Source organism: Poeciliopsis prolifica, unplaced genomic scaffold, assembly GCF_027474105.1.
Source record: "Poeciliopsis prolifica strain line A6 unplaced genomic scaffold, Auburn_PproV2 SCAFFOLD039, whole genome shotgun sequence".
NCBI lineage: Eukaryota > Metazoa > Chordata > Actinopteri > Cyprinodontiformes > Poeciliidae > Poeciliopsis > Poeciliopsis prolifica.
This window is the reverse complement of record NW_026562414.1, coordinates 4,684,141-4,706,673: the sequence shown is the minus strand read 5'-3', so window position 1 is coordinate 4,706,673 and position 22,533 is coordinate 4,684,141. Positions and strand designations below refer to the sequence as shown.

At 36.9% G+C, this 22,533-nt stretch overlaps 2 protein-coding genes across 6 annotated transcripts; one reads left to right on the top strand and one right to left on the bottom strand.

Annotated features, from left to right (window-relative positions):
• Positions 1-162: 162 nt before the first annotated feature.
• On the bottom strand, positions 163-18,202 carry ttc13 (tetratricopeptide repeat domain 13). 2 transcript variants are annotated; one of them, XM_055054337.1, is made up of 23 exons: positions 17,948-18,202; positions 16,493-16,587; positions 14,973-15,048; positions 14,831-14,901; positions 14,667-14,732; positions 14,085-14,177; positions 13,166-13,282; positions 12,977-13,087; positions 10,067-10,149; positions 9,828-9,969; positions 9,583-9,757; positions 9,028-9,184; positions 8,140-8,270; positions 7,920-8,052; positions 6,822-6,914; positions 6,656-6,739; positions 5,937-6,021; positions 4,981-5,090; positions 4,361-4,496; positions 4,122-4,201; positions 3,957-4,035; positions 3,194-3,273; positions 163-3,119 (listed from the first exon to the last, which is right to left on the bottom strand). In XM_055054337.1, the coding sequence occupies exons 1-23, from the start codon at positions 18,114-18,116 to the stop codon at positions 3,005-3,007; spliced, it is 2,481 nt and encodes an 826-aa protein (XP_054910312.1). In that variant the 5' UTR covers positions 18,117-18,202; the 3' UTR covers positions 163-3,004. The 2 variants fall into 2 exon arrangements, with proteins under 2 accessions (XP_054910312.1, XP_054910313.1); XM_055054338.1 differs by having other exon boundaries at positions 4,981-5,087.
• Positions 18,141-21,487, top strand: arv1 (ARV1 homolog, fatty acid homeostasis modulator). 4 transcript variants are annotated; one of them, XM_055054341.1, is made up of 6 exons: positions 18,141-18,225; positions 19,043-19,142; positions 19,231-19,350; positions 20,037-20,190; positions 20,392-20,616; positions 21,182-21,487. In XM_055054341.1, the coding sequence occupies exons 2-6, from the start codon at positions 19,044-19,046 to the stop codon at positions 21,304-21,306; spliced, it is 723 nt and encodes a 240-aa protein (XP_054910316.1). In that variant the 5' UTR covers positions 18,141-18,225; position 19,043; the 3' UTR covers positions 21,307-21,487. The 4 variants fall into 4 exon arrangements, with proteins under 4 accessions (XP_054910316.1, XP_054910317.1, XP_054910315.1 ...); XM_055054342.1 differs by having other exon boundaries at positions 18,170-18,234; XM_055054340.1 differs by lacking the exon at positions 18,141-18,225 and adding an exon at positions 18,264-18,287.
• Positions 21,488-22,533: the final 1,046 nt, after the last annotated feature.

Sequence of the window (22,533 nt, the reverse complement as noted above, 5' to 3'; positions counted from 1 at the left end):
ACGTAGAAATTTGAATATTACAATTTATGAACTTCAGATGTTTCCCCCCCATAATAAAAAAATGTTTAATTTTTATAGATTTGCAATTTAAAAAAAAAATTCTAAATGAGAAACTATTTCTCAGTTTTCATGACTACAAAAACAAAAATAATCAGAGACAAGTGAAATTCCAGCCCAGTTTTATTGACTGTTTAACATTCATTCAATAAGAAAAACTCATCCCTTCAAGTTTTAGAAAGTAATATTGAAAGATTTTCTCCCCTCTAACTCTAAAGCCCACTGAAGCAGTTAATTACCAAATGTCCTGGAAAAAGGAGATGATTACAACCAGAAAGCACAAACAGAAAATTAGAGGAAAAGCAGAAGTTTCTGACTGTATGTCATGCATTAAATAAATTAACAAGATCTTTTAAACAAAGCAGGTTGATGATGAAAGACAATATAGGATTGTATTGACTTTCAGTTTTCACAAATTTATTATTTAAGGCTTTAATAATCACAGGAGAGTTTCAGAGAACGTCTTCCTTGTGCTTTAGGTCAGGTAACAGTACACAGCATTACGGCTTCAGACATGCTTTTCTATGATTGAGAGGATAGTCCAAAACATCTCATTTTGAACACAATTAAATCATATTTCTGCTTTATTTATTTCTTTCAAACCATCTCAATCTGTTCCTCCAATATTCAAAATTAAAATCTGATTAAGATTCTCAGGGATTATAAAACAAAAGTCTTTTCTAAACCAATTTTCTAAGAATTGGAAAATACAAATTTAGCCCGCTTGCCATAGTTAAGATTCGATGTTAAAGATCGAGCAGTCAGAGACGTTAGAGGACAAAAACTTTAAAATAAATACCAAATTTAAATAGAAAAGTATGGAAATGTTTAACTGTCAGAGTTTGGAAATAAATTCAGGAGCAGTATCTCATTAAAACAAGAAACTTTCTTGTGTTTACAAATTTTACATCACATTATAATGAGAAACAGTTAAAACAAGAAACTGATGTCACCAAACCTTGCATCTTGTTATAGCACGACGTGAAACGTCCATTACAACAAGAAACTCTTGGTTTTTATGAGTTTTGCATCTCCTTATGAGAAACTTAAGACAAAAAACTTGTCATAACATATTAAATTTCCCGTTTTAATGAGAAATTTATTTTTAACTTGTCATATTGAGAAACTCACTATGAAGAAAAACCTGTTAGAAACTAACTTTAATTAAAATTACATTTCATTAAAACGATACTTTGCTGATATGAGATATGAAACTTCATGATTTAATGAGAAACTAATTTTTAAGAGTTTGAATCTCGTTATAATGAGAAACGAAAAACGTATTAATTCAAGAAACTCATTTTCACAAGTTTTGCATCTTTTTAAAACGAGAAATGTTGTCATATGGAGAAACTTTCAAGTGATGAGCCATGAAACTTAAAGAAAAAACCAATTTTGGGGAATTTTTCATCTTCTTATAGTAAGAAACATTCTTATTTTAACAAGTTTTTCAGCTGGTTATAACAAAATTTAACCAAACAGGTTCTGGAGACAAATTATAAAACTACTCTGAATGCCGATTAATCCATTTATCATTTTGTATAAAATGTCCAGAAAAGGAATACTGATTATTTTTAGCACAAAATTCACATTGTATTAAATTATCTAAATAAGCCCATAACAGTTTAGGGAACAGATTTGATTGAGTTAAACATGTATATCAGCTACCAGAAGCAGATTTAAGATTACAAATACATTTTTATTTAGTCCTCCAACATCTCCGAAAGATGCATGAAAACAGAACCTTTTAAAAAAGTGATTGCAAGAGCTGAGAATAATAAAAATAAAAAGACTGCTTCAAGTATCCCAAGGAAAATTCAGTAGCCCTGAAAGTTGTTCCAAATGGTTTTAACTTTGAACTCTTCTCTGCTGATCGGCTTGATTGATTGTGTTCACAAGGAAGATTTTAAAGTGCCAATTACAGTCTGCAGTTCTTTCCCCATTTTGTTTTTTAGATGCTGACCTAAACCTACAATATTTCTAGCACCCTATTTTACAGTTGAGGCATTTTAAAATGAGGTTTTGTTCAGAGGGTTCCTCATGCGGATGGGTTTTGTGCTTTGGGTGCTTCAGGCCAACGAAGCAGAGGAAGAGCAAAGGCGGACAAAATCTCTTCTACATCCCAAACAAAACTACAAAAGCATCTTGCCCAATATGTTTGGGTCTAGTTTCAAGTTCAAAGATCTTAATATACTTGAAATAAGACAAAACTTATAAGCAGCAGCTCGTTTTAAGTCAGTAATTTATTAATATTGATGACAAAGTTCTAGTTTCATTCGCAGATTATTTCACTTAAAACAAGACATTTTCCCATGTTGACAGTGAAACGATCTGCCACTGGAACTCCGTGTCTAGGTAACGGCGCCAGTGAAACTAGAACTTTTCCATCAATTCTTTAATTAAAACAAGCTCCTATATCCTGCTAAAAAGGTTCTTGTAAGTTAGTTTTATTATTATTATTATTATTATTTCAAGTGAACTAAGATGGTTCGCTATGAATTAGACCCAAAATGTTGGGACTTTTGCAGTGAAAATTGAAAGATCTGTTTAAAGCTTGATATTGAGGTCAAAACAAATAAAACTACTATCTGGCAGCAGTGTTTATTTAATAATCTATAAGATTCAAACCAGAGAAGCACTTTAGCGATCAATTTTAACCATCTTTTTGTTCATTATTAAGTAGCAGCTAATATGCTTTACGATTTTGGGGTCATATGTCAAGTTATAATACATGTGAAGCCAAGAGTGATGGTAAACAAATAAGTAAGACTGAGAATATTCCACAAATGAGATCAAGGTTCACTTTTTGGTATGAATTTAGAATATTTTGGCTCGTTTCAGTGCAGTTTTGTTTGGGATGTAGAAGTTTGTTCCTTTACTGTTATTGTGCAGAAGCTCCATTGTTAAGACTTTATTTGACAGATTTCTCTGAGCGCTGGAAGATGTTTTAAGACTTCTTTGGACAATGTGAAGACGAGTCTGTGTTGAGGACCTCGATCATCGTTCTGATGGACGGGAAGGTCTCTGCTACAGACGGAAGACTTCGGTACCAACTGGGTAAACTGGGAACAGGAAGAGTTTGAGTCACACTGGACTTTCAGGAACACAAACGAAGCCGAACGTTTTCCAGTCGTACCTTTTTAGATTCATCCAGCTCTTTGCTGTTTTACTGAAACTTTCTGGACTTGGTGTCGTCATGGCTTCAAAATCTACCAACTGAATCAAATAAGGGCAGAAAAAAACAATGAATTAAGGATCAACTTCTAATGACTGAACAAAAACAAAACTATCCATCTCTGGATTTAAGATTGACTGTGCAGGTTGCTACGCCAAACGGCACCACCCACTGGATGTAGGGAGTCGATTAGGTGAACAAACTCCTGCCTGAGATCAGAAGGTCGTTAGAGGTCAGTAGCAAACTACTGGAGGATGTTTAGTGTGCTGCCGAGCAGAACGCTAACGTTGTTGTTTCTCCCTACATCCAGTGGGTGGCACAGGATGCTACAATCGATAGTAGCCACACAGGCACACCCTTTAGAAGGAAACAAACGCACCCAGTACAACACTTTCTTTCTATTGGCTGAGAGGTTGCCAGGCAACTGTGCCAAAAGGCGTTTCCAAAGGCGAGCAGAGAGTCCGAACAGAGACTCTGTGTGAGCGCGAGGAGAAGTTTTGGAGAAGTTTTGAGTACAACCATTACAAGTTTTGAGAAGGAAGACGTGAAATCCTGCTTTCAAAATAAAAATGTGTGCTTTTGGATTATGGCAGAAAAATTCCTCCATACTTTTCCAACAAATAATGCATATCAATGGGGATGATTATTTGTTTCTGTTTTTTCTTTTTGTCAGTTTGAAATAAATCAATATTTTGTGTGTAAATGTCTGGTTTTATTTATTTACCTTTCCTTTTGGGATTCTACCGATGACCTCCTTCCCACTTGCCATCAGCGCCCCCATCACCACCGAATACGCCACCACACTGACCACAAAAACATCAGCCGATAACTGAAACCACGTTTTGCTTTTCAACAAAAGCAGATTTTAATGTATTTGACTGAAACTCACCTGGATCCTCTGGATAGAGGCATGAGGTTGCAGAAGTAATAAATCAGAGAGAGGATCAGGTTGCACACTGCATCTGCGTCCTGAAAAAAAAAAAACCGGAGGAAGTGAAGCTTTCTGCAACCATCCAGATTAAGGATGTATTTGTTAAACATCCATATTTTCACTTTCTCCTGCTGTCTGTAAAATTGACTGCATATCCGTTTTGTTTCTAGAGACAAGCGTTTGGTGGTAAATCTCACCCCCAGCTCGGTGGACAGCATCAGCGCCTTCCCTTTTACTGTCAGGTCTTTGTAGATGTTCTCAATCTCTGACTGGTACTGCTGCGTCCGCTCCTCTGTCGTCTGGGTTTCTACAGAGAACAACATGTTCCCCACCCTAACAGAACGAAAAGCAAAGCAACATAAGCCAACCGGAAACTTCAAATTCATACAAACATGACTTAATACTTTTATGATCTTGTATTTCCAGGGTTTCTGGAGATTCTGGGTTTAGTTTTTAGGTTGAAGTAGTTTGAACTAAGAACTTAAGGCAGATATTTCTACAATGGCCTGGATTTAAATATGGAGCCTGGAAAAAAACTAATGAATGAATGAACAATGGATGGAATAAAACCACAGAAAAACATGTATTTAGTGTACTTGGACTTATACAGTTCAGCTGAGTGTATAATATCAACTTCAGTTATTACAGGCTGCAGTTTGTGGGAAGCAGTGACACCTAGTGGTTAAAACTGCAGCAATTTTAGTGCAAATGTTGGGTTTGTTCATTCTGCTGGAAAGAAATGATGCAAATAAAAAACCTTACTGGACAGAAAACTGTGTTTTAAGGCCTTGAGCCAGTCGGCTCCGTCAGATGTTACCTGTCTCCGGTGATGGTTATGGTGAAGCCGTCGTACTCCTTCCCAGGATCCTTCACACTCGGCACCTTGGAGTTCACAGTGAATCCATCTCTGGTTTTACTGTTAAACTGCTTCAAGAAATAAACACAAAACCAACAATCCTGGAATTTCACTGCTTAAACAGTCACATCAAAACCACATTTCACCATCAACTGTCTGACGACTGATGCAAATTATCGATTAATCCAAAGTTCATTGATCTTATCAATCGAGCAACAATTTGTTTGATAAGCAGCCATTTTCTTAAAAACACCAGAGCCGACTGTCTTTCCATAATATGCTGAATTAAAATTTAAAAACCATTAAATTTTAACATTTTGTCTCAGCTGTATTAAATACTGACTGACTAAACTAAAACTTGTAGTTCTGATATTTTTAAACTTACTATAAAATAAAACAAAACATATGTGAAACACTTGATTTCCAAAGAACAGAGAGATATTTGTACAATAATCCCGTCTGTTGCTCTTGAAGAAATATTAAAACTTCACTCTAATAATTGAAATCAACCGTGTATATTGGCGCCATGTTTTTCTCCATCATGTTACATTTATTCTCCATCCCGGCTGCTGTTCTCTTGTATTATCCTCCCTTTCATAGCAAATCGTTAGTTTCTGATATGTCAAAGAGCTTACTGGGTGTTTACATTTCTGAAAAGAACTACAGAAAGCGATTTTTAACCCTTAACCGGACTCTGTTTGGGCTATTTCTCTTTTCCTTTCTATTTTTGTTTCTATTAAGTCTGTGCTTCATTATGACTAGCGGCGCCCTCTGCTTGATGGCAGCCGAACTACAACACAAACTTCAAAACTAAAACTACAACACAAACTACAAGCATGTCTGAGTGGACGTCTTTTGTTAATCGATTGGAACTAATTTTAATCTAATAAAACATTAATCGATTGATTCCTTCTAACCTTCATTATTGGCAGAAGATCTTCTACTTTATTAACATTTTCAAGTGCCTGGCGGACCTCCAGGAGGCCTCTTGGGTTGTACGCCCTGGTGGAGATGGACAAAAGTAACAACTTTTTAATAAAAGGAAGGAATTGTCTTTGTTATATCTGCAAATAAGGCCATTGTAAGTCATAAAAAAGTCAATTTCTGCCAAATTTTGAGATTAATCTCAAAGTTTCAACAAAAAACATGGAAATTTCTGAGCTTAAAAAGTCAAAACGTTTCTCAAAGAAACTCGGAATTTAACAAAAAAAATTTTTGTTTATAAAAAAAACGTAGAAATTTCTGAACTCAAAAAATGGACAATTTTCTAGAAAACATTTGTGAATTTCTGACTTTTAAAAATCAAAAGTGTTTGGCTTCTGGGTGAATCTTGATTTTCAAAAGTCCAAAATTTTGCTTATTGGCATCATTTCCCCCCAAACATTTTACATTTTTTAATTTCTGTTTTTTTTCCCCTGGAAAATTTCTGAAATTAACCATAAAATTTCTAAGTTTTTTTTTTTCTCATAACTTTGTTACTTACGGAGCTCAGAAATCTCAGAGATTTTTTCTAGAAACTTTCTGACAATTTAAAAATTTTCTGAACTTTTGGCAGGAATTTACTCCTTTTTTCTACAATGGTCTTACATACAAATAGTTTGTGAACAAAATTGAAAGGATGTCTGGTGTTATTTACCCGTGGTACACTAATATTCTGTCTTTAATAAACTCTAGGATGTTGTCAAAGTAGGCCAGGTATCTAATATTTATAATCTGACCCCTGAGGAGAAAGGAAACAGAGAAAACTTCAGATTTAAGGACTTTAAAGTTTCTGTGAAGGTGAAATTTGTCCGCGTTGTGACCTGATGAGATTAATGTGATTGTTGAAGCCTCGACTGAGGCTCCTGGCTGGCATCTGATCCAACCACAGAACCGGCTGGTCTGGATCTGCGATCCTGCAGGAACAGGAAAAGCCTGATTAGTTCACTGACTCAGGAGTACGTCAGAGTAAAAAGCAAGATTTCTGTGATATACAAAAATAAAACCATCCAGTTGAAACCTGAAGACCTGATACACTGATACACAAAAAAAAAGATACATTCATCTTCTTTTCCTCATTATTTGAGGTTAAATCACAAAATTCTCTGGTTTTAGGTCAGTTAGAATCACCAACATTATTTCTAATGCTCAGCAGCACAATAATAAGAGATTTATTTACTAATGTGGCGTTATTTGCTTTAAGAGCCAGCTCCTGGGGAACAAGCTGTTAAAGCAATATGGCAGGATGAGGGCAAATCAATGGCAACATCTTTTAGGTAAATATATTTTAAGTATCAGTAAAAGTGCAAAAAACAAGCCTAAAATCCAAGAGGGCGAATCAGAAAAAAAAGTAGATAAAAATGTAATACATTTCTGCCTAAAAACTTCAGAAATTTTGAAAATAAAATCAAAGATTTTCTAGAAAAAAATACAATTTCTGAGCCCCAAAAGTCAAAAACTTCCAAAAGAAAAAAAAAGTACATTTTGAAAATAATCTCACAAACTTTCTAGGAACAAAAGAAAGTTTCTGATCTAAAAATTTCAAGAACTCAAATTCTGATTTCAATTTCAGAAATTTTCAAGAAAAAAAATAATATACATTTCGGAGTTTCAAAAGTCAAAAAAGTTTGACTTTATAACTCATAAAAGTAAAAACTCCGAGCATAAAAGAATTTGAAAAAGCTAAATAATTATTTCTCATGCAGATTATTGCAAAACTCTTGCAGTTACTCAAACAATCTGAATTCAACAGAAGAGAATTTGATGTTAAACTCAATAAAATGGTCATTTATTCCTTTCGTCTCTTTAGTTTTAACTTTTTGTCTTTTGCACAGAAACACCTAAAGTGCACTACTTAAATAATTTACATATTTTCATCTTTTCTAAAGCATTTACTGTAGTATCAGTAAATTTTTTCTGACCTCCTCCATTTGACGGCTATGTCAAACATGTCTCTCCACTGCATTTGCCGGGTCTTTCCGTTGACTCGCACTTTGGAGCTGCTCCAGGTCCGGTGCATCGCCTGCATCACCTCCAGCGTTGCCAACCCCATCGCTTTGAAAACAAAACAAAAAGAAACGCTGCTTATTTTACCGCTTTTCTAATGTTTGATCTGTGACTTCAGAACGGAGTCGTCAGTACCTCTGTGTATTCTTTTGTTCGGTAGGAACCCAGGCGTGTCGTACTGCATCAGCGCGCCCAGATGGTCGGCCGCGCAGATCAGCTTCTGGACTTCGGTGCTGTAGCTGTCGAAGTTCTGAGGCAGAACGTCTCTGTGGATCAAAAACACGACGGATGAACTCGCTTCACGATGTTCAACACAAGGTTTTTAGGAAGTCTAATAAATGTCAGATGAGTAATGTGAGCATGAAATAACTTGAGAAAATTAAGGTGGATTGAAACCATCAGGACATGTTTTTGTACGGTTCAAAATGATCCTAATCAACTTTAATCAGGATTTTTCCAGTTTGGACATTTACACATGTACATACTGTTCCTTTTATTCACCACTTTAATTCTGAATTTCATGTAATTATAACTAATGTCTGCACTCTGTGAGCTCTTGGACCCAAACTCAAATTCTTTGTGCTCACAATCTTAGCAATGAAGAGGATTCTTGTTATTTTTCCAATTTTCAAGACAAATATTGGAGAGTTCCTTGAATGAAAACTAATAAAATAGATTAGAAATAACCAATATTTAAACTACATTTAATTTAAACAAAACTATTTTAAAAACTAACTCATACGGTTTTAGCTGCACCTGGTTAAAATCACTAACTGAATGCTATGCTATTGCATTTTAGGCAACAAAATGTTTATTCTCTCATTTAAAAGGGAATTATTTCTTCATTTTTCTCTTTCAATGCGTTTCTAATATTGCATAAAAAAACTCAAGAGGTTAAATGAAAAATCTGCAGAATGTTCCAAATATGTTTTAATCGATTAATCATCAGAATAATCAGAATCGGTTTAATAAAATAGTTGTTAATTGCAGTCGTATCTGCTGTCATGAATGCGTCAGACCTACTTTATATGTGGCTGCAGGCCGGGCTGTTCCTCATAGTCCTCTATTAAAAACGGCAGGTTTTTGGCCCAGTGGTTCTTAAAATGCCCCGGTAAGTCCTGGTCCACGTTGTACTCCGCTACAGGGATGTCCAGGTGGGAATGCAGGTAACGGGAATATTCTGGAGGAGAAACAAACAAAAAACAGCTCAATAAGCTGCAGTTAAGACCAGATATAACTTTACTTTTCTCACTGTTGGATTTAAATTTAGATGAAACTTTAACTGTTTTGAAAAAGAGTTAATCAGCTAAACTGGGAAAAGCTTCTCCCACCCATCACTGGGTCTATGCCTTACCAGAGGCACAAAGAGTCAGATTTTGGTGGTTGTAAGATTTCTCTTTTGTCTTTGGTAATAAACCTCAAGCCATTTCTCCCTGCAGTCCTAAGCCAACATGTTTGTTTTGGTTATGTTTACCCAGAATGCACTGGGCTGTAGTTTGCTTCCTGCTTTTGGAGCGGTATCCAGTCCACATGTACGTTCGTGCGTGCATGTGTGTGTAAAAGCGCAGGCCCTCTCACCTCTGAGGTATTTCACTTTGAGGTATTCGGAGCTGGCCTTTTGTCCCAGGAGGGGGTCGTTCAGCATGACTTTAGTCTGAGCTTTGATGCCCTCATAGAACTGACCCATGGCCACGTGACTCAACCCCTTCATGTATTGACACACCTCGTTGTAGGGCTCCAAATGGAGGCATCTCTGTGGGAAAACAAACACAAAGTTAGGTTCCCGCTGCTGGTGCGGCATAAAGCGGTGAGTGTTTCTGCACCTTGAAGTTCCCGATGGCTTCCTGCAGAGAGCCGTGGTGGTACAACATCATGCCTCGAAGCTGCAGAGACTGGATGTGGTTCTGGTTCAGCATGAGGGCCTTCTGGAAACTCTCCATCGCTGATTCAAAATCCCCCAGTTCTCTAAAGGGAGAGGAACAAAGGAGAAGCAACACTGGTTTTCATCATAGCAAAGTAGATAAGTGGAAAGAGTTTCTTTAAAAGAAAATAAAAAGGAGACCTGTAAGCCTGGCCGAGGCTCTTATATGCGTCGATGAAGTCAGACTTCAACTTCAAAGCCTCTTTGAATGCATCGATGGCTTCCTGACAAAGGAAAAACAACACACACCATGAGGAAACACTCAAACTGCTCTGCAAAACACAAAATCCCACCTAGTATTTTTGGTCCAGTTTCTAGTGCAACCATAGGCATCGGAACAGGGGGGGCAGAGGGGCCATTGGCCCCCAACTTTACGGCCCTGCCCTGCGCTGATCCTACCAGACATTTACACACAACTCTGACAATCGGTGACTGATTGTAAAACCAAAAGAATTGTCCTCCAGGTAAGGGATGTTCACTGTTTACTTAGAGACAAATTGAGACAAACCCACTGAATTGATTGACAGCTGCCATCATCTCAATTTAATCAATTTAATTTGATTGTCAGGCGCGCCTGACAATCAAAGTGCGTAACAGAGGTCACGAAACACCCCACCTCAAAAATGAATCCGGCACCGCTGAGTGCAACTGGAGCAAAGTTCAATTTTAATAAAATATCTCAACAGCTAAGCTTAAAGATGGCCAGCAGCACCCTCTGCTGGATGGCAGTCAAACTACACTATCTTTAACTAATTTTAATCTATTAAATGAATAATCAACAATTAATAGCATGTTGAGTAACTGCGACATTTTGTTATGACAACACCCGAACTGAAAGGACATGATGGTGGACTCACAGTTGAATCATCTTGGTTCTTGGTTACGTATGAGCATGACTGCTTGTTCTCCTGCCTACAAAACTGTTTAAAATAATTAAATGAAACAAAATATTCCATTTTCTGTGAATTTTGTTTACATTCATCCTACTGAAGAAACAAACAGCTTATGTTGGCAATAGTGTGTCAGTAGATAAATGCTGCCTGAACAGGCGGTGTTGAAATTAGCACAGTCATCGCCGCCTTCTGCTGCAAGCTGCTACTTGCCAAATGCTACTCCATTCAATAATTTACAAACTGTGAACTTGGTCCATAAATCAGAGTGTCTGATGTGTCCATGAAGAGAACAGGGTCATCAGATAGAGGACACATTCTCTGCAATCGCCACAGCTGCAGTTTCAAAAGATAAAACCGTCCAGGGGGAACTTCCTGTCGCAATAACAGTTGGCCAGTGTTTAAAGCACCAGTAGTGGTGGCGTTGTTATTTGTGGTTAAGGCTTAGCTGACAGTAGGGTTTCCCCAGGAAATGGTTCAGTCGCAGTTTAGCTGAAGGTTTTTTTATGTTTTAAAAGCAGAAATCATCACATACCCATAATACAACTATTTATTTGCAGAAAGATTTAATGAAAATTTTTAAAGATTTAGTTTGAATGAAAGCATTTTTGTAAAATAAAAAGCATCAGCTACTCAGAAAAGGACAATTTATTGGTAAAAATAATCCCCAAAGTTTCCATTTAAGACACAAATCCTCCCCCAAAATTCTTAGCCTTGGAGTCCCCCAAGGCTGAGTCCATAGTCCACAAATTTAGTTAATTAAAGTAGCCGTATTATGTAATTTCCAGGTAACACTGTGCCAATTTATAGCACAATTAATTATATTACCTTAGATTGTTGTAAAAATATATATATCAAACATGACTTTATAAAATTGACTTAGCATCTGACGCCTTGAAATTGGGCCTCTGTATCTTTAAGAAGCTCCTGCTTTTTCCAACATTCCACCTGCAGCACATTGTCACAAAACTGTTTGTCCATCATGCTGTGAACATTAACATAAATTAGAGGAATTTATTAGTGAAATAAATCCCTAATGTTTTGATTTAAGTCACAAAGTCTCCACCATCAGTCTCAGCTCTGGTGTACCTCAAGGCTGTGTTCTTAGTTCACCACTTTAGTCCAAATGCTGAGCACAATTTGGAAGTTTCAGACCCCAAATCTAAAGGCACGATCACACAGAGGACATTATACGAGACTCTATAATTCAACAGGTTTTCAAGAGACTGTGCAGCATTGAAAGCATACAGACAAAAATATTGTATGATAACCTCGTGGTTTAGCACACAACCAGACAGGATGTGGAACAACCTTTTCCCTCAAAGTTGAACACAGTCTGCAAATTACAGCACCAAGCTGTGGTGGTGCTGTAATGCACAGAGGCAACTCTCTTCACAACAACTGCTACATGATCACCACTGAAGGTGAAACAAAAATGCCTTCAGGCCATTTTGTGTGATTTCCGAAAACAGCAAGAGGTTTACATGCACACCTCTGAACCACGAAGCAAGGCTGTGAAAGTGCTCTGGAGGTTTACTTAGGTAAAACTAACATCACGTGGTTTTCTATGTTTCAAATTATTCTAGCATATTGAAAAAAGTTTAGGTTTGATTAATAAATGGCAGTCTTTTGTAAAAAAGAGATTTTTAATGTTGAACTCATTTTTATTTTGGCCAAATCAAGATCATAAATGCTGGTTGTACCTGAATGTGTTGATAAAACCCATTAAAAATAAGGAGTTCTTAAAATTAAATTATACTGACCATCTCCAGGATTTCACAGTTGTTTTGGGGACTTTTTTGCAATAAAAATCAAAGTGTTTGTGGTACTTACTATGAAATATTTGTAACATTTGCTCTTATTTATGATGGTAACTGCAACTTTTAATTACATGCTGCATAAATTATGCACCATAATCTAACATCAATTAGAGCTGAGGCAGCTATTTAGTACAAGTAAGAAAGTTTTTGACAATGTTTAGAGAAAAATCTGCAATAATGTTTTAGTGAAAAAAAGTGCAGGGATTTGTTGTTTTTGTGTGAATTTCCATGATAATTCTCAAGAATCTGGCAGTAAACAGATAAAATCCACATTGATTAGTTTAGTCCATAAAAAGCTAGAGGGCCACATAAATGGCAGACCGGACGTGGGATGAGCCTACCTTCAGCATTCCTCTGTGAAAAAAGGTGAGGCCCTTATAAAGCATGGCGATGGGCTGATTCTTCTTCAGCTCTAAGGAGCTCTGGAAGTCCTCCATGGCTGCAACGTAATCCTGGACAGAGCATGAAAAATGTCCACATGTGAAAACAGGAGAGCAAACATGCAGATGTGTTGCGTTTGCCGGTCAGACCTCGGAGATGAAGAGCAGAGTTCCTCTGTGCCTGTAGAGGCGAGCTGACGGCTGCAGCTGGATGGCTTTGGTGAGGTCACCCAGAGCCTCACTGATCCGACCCAGAGGCGACAAAATCTGAACAACGAACGTGGAAAAATATCAGGACGGAGGACTAATCTCTTTAAACGTAATACAACAAAAGTAGAAATTAGAATTGAAAGCAGAAAAACTGCCAGATGAAAGTCAAACTGCATTATAAAAACTAATTTTCTGGTTCATTGCAACAAAGCTGCAGAAAGTGGCGCAAAGAGGAAATGGTTGGTAAACATCTTCAAAAACATGGGGAGTGGTGCAGATCGGGTTTCACAGTATTCAGCTACCAACTCACCTGCATTACAGCTGCTTCTGCAGCAAATACACTGCAAAGAAACACAACCTTACCGAGGATTTATGGTCTATTACTAATGCAAATATATTGCGGCACCTGAACCTGACTTAAATGTAACTTTTCAGCTAAATGAAGGAGCTTGTTTCACGTACTAGAACTTTTTCATCAATATTAAGAAATTATTAGCTGAAAACAAGCTCCTAAATCATCCTAAAAAGTTGCTTGTAAATTAATTTTTTTCTTATTTTAACTGAACTGAGACATTTACACTAGAAACTAGACAAAAATACTAGGTAAGATTTTGTGTTTTTGCAGTGCGTATGCAAAAACTTTATTTTCATTTATATTTTTACACATTTAAAGCAATTTCTGCAAGCAGACGAAGCAGAACCTACATTTACAATGTTATAATATAATTATGCATAGAGTTTGTTCTGCCTCCTCTACTTTGAAAACAAGGTGCAAAAATGCTTTAGGAAAATCATCTCTTATGGGATAAGCAGTGTGTTTTATTGTTACCGTGACCTTTGACCTCTGTTTGGGCCTCACCTCGGCTCTCTGCTCATAGACTTCGGGCCAGTTCGGCTCCAGTGCGATGACCCGGTTGAGCTCGTACAGCGCCAGGTCTGCGTTCTTTATGTCCTGGCAGGACAATGAAAATACAGTTTCACTAAAATGTTTAAAATGACGCAGTTCAGTTTTGATTCTAGATTTATTTACTAATGTTTTCTAAAGCAGAAGTTTGCACTTTTGAAATGAATAACTGGGTCAAACCTATTGCGTTTCTTTATATAAGCTACTGATAAAAGTACTAAATTTTAAACTTTAGGAGCTCAAAATTTTTTACATTTACTTTCTAGAAAATTTCTGAAAATCTCAAAAAATTTCCAGAAAATTAGATTTAGTGTTACAACAATAACCTGATGTTATTTTGATTCCTTCCTAAGAAATGAAACTCTTAGAAAGCTGCTTTCTTTGGTTTCTGCAGAACTATAAAAGTAAAAATACATCAAATTCACACTCAAAACATAACTGAAACTGAAGTTTTTTTACAGGCTGGAACTCTATAATAAGCTTTAAACAAGGCGACAAAATAAAACAAAAATAGCGTATTTTGCAAGCGTCACTCACCTGCAGGCTTTTCTTGCCGTAAGCTATCCCTCTTCCATAGATGGCGCTGACCAACTCCGGGTCGCTCTGCGTCAAAAACAAAGCATGTTCTGAAGAATAACACTGTCTGGAGAATTATAAAATGCATTTACATGTTATGTATTTAAAGTTAGATGCTCACACACCTGCAGCAAGAGGGAGAAATGTTTAATGGCCTCATCATAAAGACCGTTTCCTATCAGAACGTAGCATATGGCTGCAGAGGGAAGAAAAAAGTCGAGGTAAAAGGGTTTTTAAAAAGCCTCTTAAATGTGGATATCAACTCACCCAGTTCCTCGTTTGTGTTTTGGTTGTCTACAGGGAAGGGGATTTTTTTTTGCTCTATGAACAACTTGGCCTGGTTCTGTGGGGAGATCAAAAACAGATCGATTACACCGACACAGGAAGAAGAAACGAGAGAAACAAAAAGATATCGCACGGAAATGCAAAATAGCATATCGGTTTCCTGTGTGAGGAGGACGTGTAAAAGTTTTCTGTTTTGCGCCTCAGATTTAAAAATACAAAAACAAACAGAAATCATTTTACACCCTTTAAAGAGCCTCTGATCAACCGTAAGTACATTTCTGCTGTTCCAGTCGACTTTTTCCGAAAGAAAAAAAAAAACACTTTTGTTATTCAGGAAAACGTTGATCTATGGACAATACAGCCGGAAAACGTATCACAACACAATATAATTCTTTCTACCAATATAGTGCAGCTTCAACTACCAATCACTTAGGGAGAGTAAATATAAACCAAAAATTATTAGATTAAACTGGGAAATTTGGATGTTTCTGAGCTCCAAAAGTCAAAAATCTGCAAGAAAAGAAAAATCTTTTTTTTCTGAGTTTCGTAAGTTGTAGATTTTTTTACAAAAGGAATGCTTTTATTGCATTTTGAGCAATAAAATGTTTATTCTCTCATATAAAATACAGAATTGAATCATTTATTTATTTGTATTTTTATGCATTCCTAGTATTGTATTAAATAAGCGTAACTGGTGAAATGAGAAATCTGCAATATGTGGCAATTTTATCTGACAAATCTATTAATTGTGATATTAATTTGTTAATAAAATAATTGTTAGTTGCAGTCCTGGTAAGGTAATGTTTTTATCTTATATTCTGGTAGATGTTCAGCACTTTTTTTTAAAAAAAATACTTAATTTTTGGAGGCTTTTTTCACCCAAAATAGTTTTTCAATTAAGTTATAGTATTTTTTCCAGCTCTAAAAATTCTAAATTTTTTTCAGCCACATTAAAATGCACAATTGCGTCGACTGTTACAGATATTATACTGCAGCTCCAAACAGAGACAACCATATGGACAAAAACTGACCAAATCTGCTATATTTTAGCTGTATGAACATTAATTTCTTTAGAATAATAAAATAAAATGTTGAAATCCAGACGCTGGTGACTTTGAATAGTCCAAAGCCCATAAGAAAATAAAAATAAATCAAGGTAAGCTTGTAGTCCAGTGTGTGGCTATCAGTGCAAAGGACCACACCCACAAAACAATCTAAAAATTAACAGATTGCGTCACTAAATATTTTTAGTTTGTTTATCAAAGCTCAACTTAAAAATGAAGGCCTGATGCAGCTTAAATTAAACCAGTTGTTTCCATTTGCTTTTCAAATGAGTTATCAGTAATAAACAAAAAGGGAAAATTCAAAGCTATAACTCAGCAGCAGCAAAAACCTCAAAGTTTTCTGAGTTTAGGTGGTATATACCAGATTTAATCAGCTATTTCAAATTTTTAAAAAAGTAAACAGCGGTGGATGTGATCCGTGGGCAACGTGAAACTTACCAGGATTTTTTCAGCGTTGAGGGAGAAAACCGACTCGCAGGGCGGGTTGCTTCCCTCCACGCAGTCTGGGTCCTCGAACTGCAAAACAGACGACTCTGCAGAGACAAATGTTCAATTAGACGTTTCACACTGAATGTTCAAAGTGGAAATGAATTAAAAATAGTGCAGCTTCAACTACCAATCACTTAGTAATCAATTAATCAATTATACTGAATTGTTTTGCACAATTTTGGCTTAATTACTGATCTGAATATGTTGGGTTTTTTTACCAAATGGCCTTTTTTGAGTCTTTACATTCCAGTTAGTAATTAATCGATTACTAAATTAGTTGCAGACTATTTCAACAATCAATTAATCATAATTAATACGATTAATCGTTTTAGCCTTAAAATAAAGAATTACAAAACAATGAGGCGTGTGTTGATAAGAATGCAGCGTTTTTATTCAAATAACGTTGAATCTGCTGGGAGCTTTTCTATCCACCATTTATATCCGACATTTAATGCTGTTCAGGCTGGCAGGAGGGCGGCGGCCATTATATAGACAGGATGCACCAAAAGGTCATGCAAATGTTCTCATCTAAAAACAGAAGAGCAAAGTTTCTGGCCTGTGGGAAAAAACCACGCACAGCCAGGAAGAGTTTGCAAACTGTGCATAGAAAACCAGGATTTGAACTGTAAAACATAACTACTGAATGTAACAGGAGTATAAACTAAAAATCTGTTACATATGATAGAGAAACTAAGAGAAAAGGTTCTATTTTAAGTTCAAAGCTGCAATTTGAATGAAGGAAAAAATACATCTAAATCTAATTGAGTAAATTCAGTTTGCACAATTTAGCTTCTAAATATAAAAATCCCTAAACACTTACAGAAGATGCAGTTCTGCAAACGATTAAATCAAGGGTCTGAAGTCAAATGTGCACCTCTGTTTTTATATTTTTATTTACCATAACTTCACACTTAGTAAAACTCTATTCTGTAGTGCAATTATGTGGTTAAGTGTAAAGATTTATGTTTAATAATCTCTTTTAGAGGCTTTATTTGTTTATATCTGAATGTATGTAAGTTCCAGATGTAGTTCCTGGTGTGATTAGATTTGTAGGAAATTTCCACTGTTTGAATTTCCAAGAACAAAATGTCCTTAAAGCTGAATCTTTGTGAAACATCAAATCTAAATGTTGCCATTACCAGCAAAACTCTCCAGAAATGATCATTCCTTTAAAATATGCAATGAAGAAAGATTATTATTGTAAAACGTGATATAAGAAGCAAACTACATGTGTTATAAACTCCCCGGGTTCTTAACAACGCGTTGTCCAGCTGGAGGTGACTTTAGTCTCTGAGCTGTCAGTTTGTTATTATTAGCCTATTAGCTGCTAAGCTAACCGGGTGACAGTTGGACCAAGCAGGACGTGGCAAACTGTGGAGAGGCAGCGACAGAGAGGCGGTTTACCGCAGTCCGCAGCGTAGTCCTCCCACTCGGACAGCGAGCTGCATCCCTGCTTGTGGAGCTCGTTGTTGAACAGCGTGAGCGTGGAGAAGAACTCCGTGGAGATGATCCCGCCGCACAGGTAGAGCAGCGACAGTGCTACCACCGCGACAGCCCGGCTGGCAAGGGCCATCTTCGGCTACATGAGTGACGGAAGCTGCTGCAGTCAGAACGAGAGAGCCGCAATCTCAGAGCTCATCGAAACTACAACGTCCGAGCCGCTCTGCTGCGCGTCAAAACAGGTTTTTCCGGTATCACGTCGGAAATGAGCGCTTCCTGTGAACACTTTCAAAATAAAATTGAGGTTTGATCTTTCTAGTAAATAAATAATATTTATTATTATCATTGTAAATTTCTTCTACCTAGGTTTCGAGGTAGAATAAATAATAATTAAAACCACTACTAGTATTAGTTAATTATTATTAATAATAATAACACGAGGCCACTATATCAGAACATCTCATATAGTAGAAAATTGCACAAAGCTCCAAAATAATTATTTTTGCTTCCTTTTTTAAAATTCTGACTCTAATATCAGAATTTCTATCAAACCCAAGTATTCTGACATTTATTTTTCACATCAAAAATATGATATATATAAATTATGGTTGTTGTTTTCTCAGAATTATGATTTTAATCCAACTTTAATCTTAAAATTGTAACTTTAACCCCAACATTATCCTTTTTTCATAATTTTTTTATCAGAATTTTTTTATTTAATATCAGAATTCTGTACGAGCAATGTAATCATTATCAAGCTTTATTGAGTGTGTGCAAAGCAGACGCCATTTCTTTGAGGCATCTTCTGTCTGGTGATCTTCACTCACAGTTTTAATAGGCTGTTGGATGATTATGTGAAAGCTCCTTGCAAATAAACCATCAACATGCCCATCTGTGGTCTGCTTGTGGGTCAAATTACATTTTAACTGAGCGACGCTCCAGTTTCTCTTTAAGTATTTGGTGCTTTTATTTTGAAGTCAAATGTGTGTGTTCCGTTTCTCTTCCGGTTGCCTTGTTTTGAACGCCGGTTTGCTCTTCCTGGCTGTGGACAAACGCAAGAATGGGGAAAGAAGCGTTTTACAGATGTGTTGAGTGCAGCGAGATGGCAGCGGAGCTTCACAGGGATTACAGCAACGGGATTCTGAAGATAACAATATGCGTCCGTCTATTTTTATTGTTGTTTTTTACTTTATTTTAGCCGTCAGATGGAAGGTTACGTCTTTAATCATCTGTTTTTCTTCTTTCAGGAGTCCTGTCAGAAGCCAGTGGATAAATATATTGAATATGATCCAGTTATTATCTTAATTGATGCTATTTTGTGCAAAGCACAAGCTTTCAGACACATTTTATTCAACACGAGCTTAAATGTAAGTCATCTTTGTTTATTAAAATTAATCAACATTAAATTGGACATTAGTATCTTTGTGTTGCAGGTGTAACATTTATTGTATTTGACTGGGATTTTAAGTGGTAGAAAAAGACAAGAAGTAGTTAATTATTGCAAAGAGGAAGAAAGATACCTAATTCTTTTTACAGTTTATTTACTTTTACAAATTGTGACTTGCATTTGTGTTCAGCCACATTGAGTTAAATCAGCGATTCTGTTAAATAAGAAATTAAAATCACACACAAGCTTGTTCAAGAGAAAAGTCAAAACAAAAACACTTCTTTGGCGTTTTCTCCAGTAGTAACATTCGGCTATTACTCACATGAGCTGTGGGGATCGATTAATGAGTTCGATTTGGTTGAAAAGCCACCTCATAATGCTGCAAAGCCACCTCATAATGGTGCAAAACCACCTCATAATGCTGCAAAGCCACCTCATAATGGTGCAAAACCACCTCACAATGGTGCAAAACCACCTCATAATGGTGCAAAGCCACCTCATAATGGTGCAAAACTTTTTTTATTTAAAGTTTATTAGGAGCTTGTGGTATTTTATGATTAGTTGAAACAGTTAGTGATACTTGTGAGCCTTTTTCTTATGAACTGGGAGTAGAAATGTTTCTCATCTCCTTTTGTACCCACTGCTTCCCACTGGGCTGTTCCGCAGATCCACTGGAAGCTGTGTGTGTTCTGCCTGCTGTGTGAAGCGTACCTCCGGTGGTCCGCGCTCCACGGCTCCGAGCAGAGCAGCGACCCGGCCGACATCATCCGCTACACCAAGGAATGGGACTTTTATGGCAAGTTTGGATTAGCTGCCCTGGGTGAGATGATGATCCATCTGAGGATTTTTGTTTGTTGCTCAAAATATTCAATAAATGCAGATGTTAGTGTTTCGATGGTAACCTTCCATCAAATTTAAGAAATGAAATTTATCTTTGTAGCTTCAATTTGAGCATTTTTTTATGCTTAATCATGCAAATTGTTTAATTCCCAACATGTTCCTCCTGTTTGTGGATCTGCAGAGCTGGCGGCGTTCTGCAGCGGCCTGCTGTCCTTCCTCTGGATGTGGGAGTCCCGTCTGCAGGGACGGAGCGCGGAGCTCGACCTGCTGCTCAGAGCGCTGCTGCTGTCCTGCTACGGTAAAGTCCTCCTCATCCCCACCGTCATCTGGGACCATGACTACTCCCCGCTGTGCCTGGGCCTCATCAGGATGTTCGTGCTCACCTCCAACTCACAGGCCATCCGAGGTGAGAAGCAGGGATCGATGAATGACTTAATTTACAATTAATTGAGCTCATCGATGGATTTAATATTCTTAAAAACCTGAGTTTTCTCCTCTGCTTTGCTTGTATTGCCTTTTTTTGTCTATTTTAGGGATGCAAGTTATTTAGTTAATCTAAAGTTGATTGATCTAGTCTATTGACTAACAATTAATTGATAAGCAGCCATTTGTAGCAATAGAGTCGACCATCTTTCATAACACAAAGGGTTAAATGTTTCAAAAACTGCAGGTGTGTGTCTGGTGAATTTTTGGTTAAAATTTTTGTTTTTCATTCAGTGGGTAGAAAATTCAGACATTTTACTGAAGTATATTATAAAATTACTCCTAAAAGTTATTTTTTTCTAAAAGGCTTCTTAAGTAAATGTAATTAAGTGCTACTCAAATCTGATTAGAACTCATTTTAATCTAATAAACTATTAGATGACGATCAATCACAAGTCAATGAATTGATTGGATCCGTAGTGAGATTTCCATTTCCCGCTGTAATTCTCTTCTTCTTGTGTTTGTTGTGCTGATGTTGCTGTCCGCAGTGGCCCTGAACTGCAGCAGGCGTCTGTCCCTGGCGGCTGTTGGCTTCGGCCTGCTGTCAGAAACTCTCACCGCTCAGAGCTGCAGGAAGCTCCAGTGGAGCATCCAGGACGTCTGGACGTCTTAATTATTGTCTTCACCATCTTCAGACTGGAATACCTGTTAACTCACAGATGGATTACCCGCTTCATAAACCTACTGTTTTCTTTTCAGGGTAAATTATTGGTTTGTATAACAGCTTTTTATTTTGCTTTATTTCTTTGTAACTATGTAAATGTGTCCAAATAAAGCTAATCTGAGTCTATTGATACCAAACTTGTGATCATTAGATTTGTAAAATGTTTTATACACTGCAAAAACAAAAAATCTTACCAAGTATTTTTATAGTGCACATTTATCTTAGTTACAGTTGAAATGAGACAAAACTAACTTACAAACAACTTCTCAGTGAGATACAGCAGCTGGTTTTAACTCAGCGGTTCCTCAATGTTGACGAAAAAGTTACCGAGCAACGCCAGCCAAACCCAGCCTGTCACCTAGCAACCCAGATCTCGTTGGCTGATGATGTCACTTCGAAAAACGTCTCGTTATAAATGACATCATCTGACAGGGGAACTTTTTCGCCAGTTTTAAGAAATGATTGATGGAAAAACAAGCTCCTCTGTCTTGGTGAAGAGTTCATTTTAATAATAAGTAATAAAAATAAATTTGATAAATTTTATATTGCATAAGACTACATGATGAGATATTCAATTACAATTACAATTGGATATATAAGTTATTTTATTTTTTTAAAAAAAAGCTTATTAAAGGATGTTTTTTTAAGGTGAGCAACAAGATAAACTTTTCAGAAGGATTTTGGTGATTTTTTTTTTCATAGTAAGTAAAAACACACAGCCATCTTGTTCTCCAGGTTACTGTTTAACATGCTCCAGTTCCTGAGCCACTCTCCAGGAATGACGCTAACAAACCCCGAGGTTGTAATTTCACTGGTCTGAGTGGACTGGAGTCGTGCAGCTCGCTGCACATTCTTTGGATTAGCGGTGAGATGCCTACCTGTCTGACTCACGTAATGCATGTAAACACCCAGACAGCCGGGTTAATCACAGAGTTCATCACCTGCTGCAGCTGCTGCTGCAGCTGCTTCAGGGTCTTGTTGAAAGTTTTTCTTTGCCCACTGTTTAAGGCGCATCCTGGATCAGCTTCCAGGGCCGGCCCAAGACTTTTTGGGTCCCTAGGCAACATGTCAACATCAGATGCTGCATCATTCCAAAGCTTCTCTACATGTGGTGCCATAATAACACCAGTAAACCTGCACAGGGGTATTTAAATGTCCCATAATAATTTAACCATT

Excerpts from the sequence above, each read along its gene's own strand:
- arv1 (XM_055054341.1), top strand. The coding sequence starts at position 19,044 with ATGGGGAAAGAAGCGTTTTACAGATGTGTTGAGTGCAGCGAGATGGCA. Across the intron at positions 19,351-20,036 it reads TATTCAACACGAGCTTAAAT|ATCCACTGGAAGCTGTGTGT; the intron begins GTAAGTCATCTT and ends GCTGTTCCGCAG. Across the intron at positions 20,191-20,391 it reads GTTTGGATTAGCTGCCCTGG|AGCTGGCGGCGTTCTGCAGC; the intron begins GTGAGATGATGA and ends GTGGATCTGCAG.
- ttc13 (XM_055054337.1), bottom strand. The coding sequence starts at position 18,116 with ATGGCCCTTGCCAGCCGGGCTGTCGCGGTGGTAGCACTGTCGCTGCTC. Across the intron at positions 6,740-6,821 it reads AATCACATTAATCTCATCAG|GGGTCAGATTATAAATATTA; the intron begins GTCACAACGCGG and ends CTTTCTCCTCAG. Across the intron at positions 5,091-5,936 it reads ATCTTCTGCCAATAATGAAG|CAGTTTAACAGTAAAACCAG; the intron begins GTTAGAAGGAAT and ends TATTTCTTGAAG.